The following is a 7,500-nucleotide window of genomic DNA, read 5'->3' on the forward strand; positions in this document are numbered from 1 at the left end:
GTTCACCTAGACACGCTTTGACAGGTACTCATCAAATGACGTCATAAAAACGGCCACTTTTGTATTTGAATGGGTTTGATTGACAGCTGATTGATTTGCATTATAACCCTAACCCTAAAAACCACACGGAGACAATTTTGTTGGTTTTTTTTTTAAAAGTCAAAGAAGTTTATAAATGGAACGTGAGCAGGGTCCTAGGGACCGCAGCGCCCGTGAAAAGATTTAGTTTGTTATTGTGTGCGTTTTACGTTGTGTGAGACAAGAGAGAAAAAAAAGCGAGCATTGTCCATCACTGCGTGTGCGTTGACGTGAGAGAAAACTATTTACAAGTCCATCAAAGCCTCCGCATTCTCCATGTCGATGTCATCGAAACCGACTTGAGTGTAACCGAACGGGTACGATTGAAAGGTGGTAGCTAGTGTCCCCGACGGGTTTGTCAAAGACCCGTCCTTTAAGCTTGATGCGGGGTCCCACCTTAAGACGTTTTGTGGCCGGATCGCGTGCTAAGAAGTAGAGGTTCAATCAATCATTTATTTTAACACGTTACGTCAAAGAGCTATAAAACTCGTTCAAAATACGATTTTAAAGGATGAGAAAACTAACTTAATATCAATATTATTACAATAACGTTTGGCAAAATGGCGAACCTTCTCGTAGTGTCAGAGACGGAAGCCGGGGGATTACAGCGAGTAACTACACGTACCTTTTACTTTAAATTACCTTACATTGGTCCTTTTTCTTTTTTCACGCCATTTTGCCAAACGTTATTGTAATAATATTGATATTAAGTTGTTTTCTCATCCAAACATGTTCAGTGTGAAGGATCCTGTCTCTCGTGGGCTCCGTGCGGGTGTGGTATACAAGTGTTTGTGTGCGGGCTGTAGTGCCTGCTATGTCGGCGAAACTACCCGGCATTTTTCCACGCGCGTACGTGAGCACACTTTCAGTGATAGGACCTCGCACGTTTTTAAACATTTACAGAATTCTGAGCATTGCCGCACTTTGCACTCTAATGACTGTTTCAGCATCCTAGATCACGCTTCTACCACCTTCCAACTTAAGATAAAAGAAGCCATTCATATTCAATGGGAGAAACCTACACTTAATCATCAACTTTATCATGTTAATTTAAAACTTTCTTTGTAATTTTTTACGTTGTTATGTTTCCTTTTGTTCTTATAGTTCATTAGCATTTTGGTTCACACTATAAATTCAACTCTGTACTTTGTAATTTAAACTGAAGATGACAGAAGTTTCTGTCGAAACATGTTTTTAAATTGAAAAAGTGTTGCAAATATCGGAAACAACGGACGCAGACGACTCGCGCAAGTTTTCTATTAATAGGTGAAGTATAGGTGTTCTCGATTAGTATAGTCATATACGTTCACCTTGGCACACTTTGACAGGTACTCATTAAGGACGTTATTAATAAAAAACACCGCCCCTTTTGTATTTGAATGGGTTTTATTGACAGCTGATTGATTTGCATAATAACCCTAACCCTAAAAACCACACGGAGACACTTTTGTTGATTTTTGAAAAAAACTCAAAGAAGTTTACAAGTGGGACGTGTGCCGGGTCCTAGTGACCGCAGCGCCCATGAAAATTTTTAGTTTGTTAGTGTGTGCGTCTTACGTTGGGGGATACGAGGGAGAAAAAAAGTGAGCATTGTCTGTCATTGCGTGTGCGTTGACGTGAGTAGATGACGGAAAACTATTTACAAGTCCATCAAAGCCTCCACATTCTCTAAGAAGCATCTGTCAAGAGAAACATGGCTTGATATAAAAGAGAGGCACACCTCACAAAGTCGTAATTGATTGTAAATGTCACATTACCAAACTTATAGAAGAAAATGATTTTACTTTCCGTTCATTTCATGGTTCTTAATAGAAGCAACTGTTCTAAATCCTGGTGTTCAGTTATGTCGTCTGCCGTTTCTGAAGCAAAGTGAAATACCAATTAACCCATAAAGAGATCACAGATTAGTGTCCATCTGGAGACATAACAGCTTAATAAACTACCGTGTGCAACAAAATAAGCAGTCTTACATAAAGTACCAATAAAAGTAAGGAGCAAGGATGGCGCAGTCGGTTAGTGCGCGACCTTAGTGCAAGAGGTCCTGAGTTCGATTCCCGGATCTCGCATCCTTGTTTCCACTTCTTTCCTTTCCGTGTAGCTAGTAGCTTTAAATACCCGTAAAACGGAGCACTGATGGAGAGGGGGGAGTAAAATGAGCGCACCGTCGACCTCAGGTTTGTCAGTTGAATTACTGTTACGAGTTATCGACGTTAAATATGGTTACTTTACTTTTACTTTACTTTAAATAGCTTTTATTCGGAGTGGGTTTTAATGGATTTTCGTAAAACGGAAAACCAAAGAAATTACTTTGGCCGACTACAAAGGACACAATCATCCCTTGAAAGAATCAAAACAACCGAAAAATGACCGTTATTAGTTTACATTGGGTGGCAAAGGGTGCCAATATTGTGCGCCTATCACTTTGTGCAGTTATGCAAAACCAGTTAAAATCCGAATAATCTTGGACTTTCAAGACCAAAAACCGCCGTAAAAAGTCTTTCGCCCGGCATCAAGCAATGCGAAACTTGGAGCTCAAAGTTGTTAGGCTTTCGTACGTTTTCGTTTTCTCTCTGAAGGCCAAGTGTTCTTTTTATTATTAATCTATGAGTGACTGTATTCTCTTTACACAAAATTTCTTTCTTTTATAGACGAAAGGAAACTGGATCGTGTTCTTCTTGAAACCGAGCGGAATCGGCAAATGGCCAACCAGATTGCGCAAAGAACTTTTACGGCATCTCACAGTTCAGAAAAAAACATCCTTCCCACAGGTCCTCAGGTAGTGGAGCTCAGAGCCGGTTATATTACAGCTCTTTCTTTTTGGAAGCTGTTGAACTAAATATTTAATCATCCTTCTCTCTCTGGTTTAGCCATAGTTTGGAATATCTGAGGATGACAACACTACACCAAAGCCACGCTGCGATATGTTACGCTAGGCAAGCCATACCACGCAACTTATTCGATGAATTACAATCCTATCCAGATATAGAAGCAACATTCATAGCATTTTTAAGCCCAGAGAACAGTAGTGAAGGGGAACAACACCTGGCACCGTGCCTTTCACTTTTGATCAACATTGTTCTTACTTTCATAATGCTCGCTTTGTACCTTATAGCGGACCAATTAACTGCTTACAAGACGCTAACATAAAAGAAGAGGGAGGTACCTCGTTGTCGAAGGCTTTCTTTAGAGGTCCAGTTTACATGTATGATTCGTGTGCCTACATGATATGATGTTTCTCGAGACTTGTAAATCAGACATATTAATGCTTTTTTCAACGCCTTTTTTGACACTTCAAGCCATACAAAATATCCTGTTGATATGTACTTTTATATTTTGACTGCATACAGGCTTGGGTCAGTAGAGGAATCAGCGTGGAAGAATGCCTTTTAACATGCGAGGAAGCCAAGCTGTGCGATCTCTGCAAACCTGAAAAACCATGGAAATTTCATGGCGCGAGATACTTAATCCCATTTTCACTTAAGTTTCCTCATTTTGAGGTAATCACACAGTATTTATCTTAAAGTTTTCACCTTTTCTACTAAAAATTGTAAAACGTTCTTGTTATCTACTCAACTACACCGTGAAACCGGCGTTGTCAATGTTTCACATTGTTGTCGAAAATTTCAAGAAACTGGATGTCGTTTGTCGCGATTTCACTTTAAGTGCATGTCGCTTGTTGCATGTCGCTTGTCGCTTGTCGCATGTCGCTTGTCGGAATTTACCCTGGAAGATCCTCTTATTTTGTTCATATGCATTGTAGGTACTCATTCAAGAAACAGGCGATAGAAGGTTTCTGGGCATTGGCGCAGTCTCGAAGGGCTATGAAGACAGTCATTACATGCCAGGATGGTTAGAAGGAACTGTCGGATATCATGTTGACGATGGAAAAATATTCCATGCTGAAAACCCACTCAAGGGAAAAGAAGTCGAAGGTAATATTTCACAGGCTTTCCTTGCAACTTATCAAACTAGCGCGTCGAGTCATGGGATTCGAACCCTGCATTGACACTTTCAGTCGAGTAAGACGGTCAAGCACACCTAAACACAATAATATCATGGTAAGGAAAGTTATAAAAGACATCAAGCTACTTTTCTAACTGATAAGTCTCTTAACTGTTTTATTTTGTACTGTTAATATACTTCAATCAAGGCCACCTTAGAGTTTGAAACAAAAGAACTAAGCTAGAACAGTGCGATTGTTAGTGGTTGGATCCAAACAATTTTGATTCGGTCAAATAACGTTTGAATTTCTTTAACGTTGACTTGAACAGCGCAACAAAGATGTCATAAAAATAATTTTATGCTCAATGCAAACGGACAACTCTTCAAGGTACAGCAGAAGTTGGCGAGAAGAGCAACGGGACATTTCGTGACGCTTATTAAAGTCAGCCTACATCTAATTAGGGTCAATCCTGGACATACAGACAAAGCAACACTATACATATTAAGAAAAAAAAATTTTGAAACTTGCTCGAACCCAACGCAGGCGAATTAAGTGAAAGAAGCCATTTGCGCTGTCCCAAGTGTGTTTGTATTGATCTTTGCTTTGCTTTTGCTTGGTTTGCGGTTGGATATAGATGCCATGGCTTATCGTGGCGATCTGATCGGCTGTACCATCAGGTTCGAGAAGGAAACGGACGGTAAAGTGCCTGTGGTGTTCACACTGAATGGACGACGAATCACGGAAGATGAGATATTGATAGACTACACTCCGGGTGGGAAAGAAATGTACCCTTACATAGGCATGGCTCACCAAGGAATAAGAGTGTTGGCCAAGGTTTGTACGATCAATTGAGCTCATTAAATACAATTTATTTGCTTAATTCTTGGACAGGAACAGCATAATGAGTCAGCTCTATCTAGCTTCCTAATTTTGTCACTTATTAGGAAACAATCGATACAGGAGTAATCGTTGTCTTTTACTTAGTTGAAGACTTAGGAGTACAAAACGCAAAATTACTCAGATTTTTTACTTTGAAATAGATTGATAATGATAAACTTACAACTGCTAGAAAATAAGTGCACAAACGAGTTATGTCTGTGATAAGAGACTTGTTAAGTATTTCAAGTAAAACGATCAAACAAGTCAAACTCCCGATAAAATACAAGACATATACAACTGACATCAAGGAATATCTCATATTAGTATATACTAAAACAGTGGATAGCGTTGAACGCAAGCGCCGATTGGCTACTCAAACTCCTGATATCTTTTGCTATTCACATCCGAGCAATTCGAGCGGAATTTGCGCCCAAAAATGTTGTAATCTTTGCAGGAATAAATGAGTTAAAATCATCTATTGTGCTATATTAGGGCTGTTTATACGAAAGAAAATAAGCCGCGGCTTGCACTGGCCGCGGCTTACTTAAGATGCGAACATTCCGTTTAAATGGTAAAAAATCGAAGTTCACGGCCTATTCCATCCGTAGCTAGCTCAAGCCGCGGCTTATCCTGGCCAAGGGGTTTGGGGCTGTGCTTATCTTGGCCGCGGCTTACCTTGGACGTGAAAGTATTCGTATAAATGTCCGCGGCTTGCTTAAGCCGTCAATGGCTCCTGCGCATGCGCTTGTTTTGTTATTATACCCCAGACTGCCTTTTTTGCTCCCTTCCATTCGCCTGAGAAAATTACTAAAAAAAAATTCACCGAAAAAGTGAATATGAAGTGCTCCGGAGGAGAAACAGCTTCTCAATATTTGTAGTGGTATTGAAATTGCTGAGCAACTTGATAATTGCGTCACTTCAGCCAGTGTAAGTTCTGCAGCACACCGCAAGTGTTCGTCTACGACTTCACTGCATCGATACAAGATAACATGTAAAAATTTAGTTTAATAATTTTTCTTCGCTTGTTTGCTTACTCGAGCCATTTATCTTGTAATGTCATAAAAGTCTTGCCTCACAATTAATTACCCCAAAACGAAGCATCAAAATAAATTACGTCATTATTGGACCAGTTGGCCGCGAACCATTTATACGAGCATTTCGCGTCTTATGTAAGCCGCACTCGTATAAATGGCCTTATTAACTCACTGTTTTAGTATATACTAAAACAACTATTGACCTCAGTGTCGGTGGCTAGTGGTGGATATTAACCTCACCGCGAATATCCACCACTAACCACCTCCACCTCAGTGAATATTTATTAAATCTTAAAAACGAAACTACGGATATCAGGTTTCCAGGATTTTCATTGGCTAGCCGGACACAGGCTATCAGTTCTTATACCTTCTGTACCTAAAATGGTCAAGGAATACGTCAGCAATAAAGCGAAACAATTGTGGCTGGCTAAAATCGCTTCGCACTGGAGTTAAATTAAAAAGAAGTCCTTGAACTGTTACAAAAAAAACGCAACACCAGAGAGCACAAAGAAAGCCACAAAGTATGGCATCAAAATATTTCAAGGAAGCAACTTGAAAACTTTATTTGGCAATTTAAGCATCTGTTTAATAACGCGAAGCAAAACAATGCAAGTTGAAGCAATTTACAGTTACAAATTATCTGTACATGGCAACATCCGGTTTCGTCTTTCAAAATAAAGTTAGGAAGATCTGTCTAAAATCTTGCGCGTGTTTTTAATAAAGGGAGTTTAAGCACGCGCGTTTTTGAGACGCGGACGGCAACCGGAAGTGACCTGTTTTCCCTTTTAACTTGTCTTCACACAACCACATTTCATTGTCAAGTTTCTTTTCTCCATTAGAGATGATTAGTATAAAAATCTGGGAGACACAACTGTCCTGGAACGCGAATTGGTCTCTTCCGGTTGCCGTCCGCGTCTCAAAAACGCGCGTGCTTAAGCTCCCTAGTTATTCCACTCGTGCTTGTTGGATATGCGTATGATTATAGCCAACTCGGCGACCAGCCTCGTTGGCTATCTATCCTTTTCTATACAACGCACCCTCGTGGAATCATTAGGGAGCCTTAGCAAAGACAACAGGAACGGCAACGGCAACGAGAACGTTATCTCAAATTATTATATGGCTCTGTCTCACAATGACTGGGAACTACCAAGTTCACGAATTTGATTGGCTGAAATCGATATTGACCGCGGTCTAGATTTTCCCATCTAGACCGGCATCTAGACCGGTAAGGTTTTGCGGTGAAAAGATGCAAACTAAAATGCAAAAATATTGAGTATTTTCTTCTACCAATATTTATTTATGGAAGTGCCAAACAGCATGATGACAAAAGAGAGGATGACGAGCAAACTTTGACAGAATTAAGTTCAGCTCATCGCCACTCATCGCCGTTCGCAAACAAAATGTCAGTTAGTACAAACCAGTTACATTAAACGAATTAAATTGTTCTTGTTTGCCATATAATAAACATCTTATTAACCGAGCTTAGTCGGTCTGTATGGGAGAATCTTGACCTCGGTCGTGTGTACAGACCTCACTGCGTTCGGTCTGTACTCACGACCTCGGTCA

At 40.1% G+C, this 7,500-nt stretch overlaps 1 protein-coding gene and 1 long non-coding RNA gene across 2 annotated transcripts in view; one reads left to right on the forward strand and one right to left on the reverse strand.

The window, feature by feature from the left end:
• Positions 1-7,500, reverse strand: part of LOC138033121 (uncharacterized) — a 216,086-nt gene that overhangs the window by 104,348 nt on the left and 104,238 nt on the right. The gene's annotated exons all lie outside the window — the stretch shown is intronic.
• Positions 1-7,500, forward strand: part of LOC138033341 (uncharacterized) — a 39,014-nt gene that overhangs the window by 16,516 nt on the left and 14,998 nt on the right. Inside the window, exons 13-18 of the mRNA XM_068881089.1 lie at positions 790-850; positions 1,287-1,325; positions 2,727-2,854; positions 3,426-3,575; positions 3,839-4,010; positions 4,656-4,855. Of these exons, the coding sequence (XP_068737190.1) occupies positions 790-850; positions 1,287-1,325; positions 2,727-2,854; positions 3,426-3,575; positions 3,839-4,010; positions 4,656-4,855 (750 nt within the window). The remainder of the gene's footprint in view (positions 1-789; positions 851-1,286; positions 1,326-2,726; positions 2,855-3,425; positions 3,576-3,838; positions 4,011-4,655; positions 4,856-7,500) is intronic.

Source organism: Montipora capricornis, chromosome 14, assembly GCF_036669925.1.
Source record: "Montipora capricornis isolate CH-2021 chromosome 14, ASM3666992v2, whole genome shotgun sequence".
In the NCBI taxonomy this organism is placed as follows: Eukaryota; Metazoa; Cnidaria; class Anthozoa; order Scleractinia; family Acroporidae; genus Montipora; species Montipora capricornis.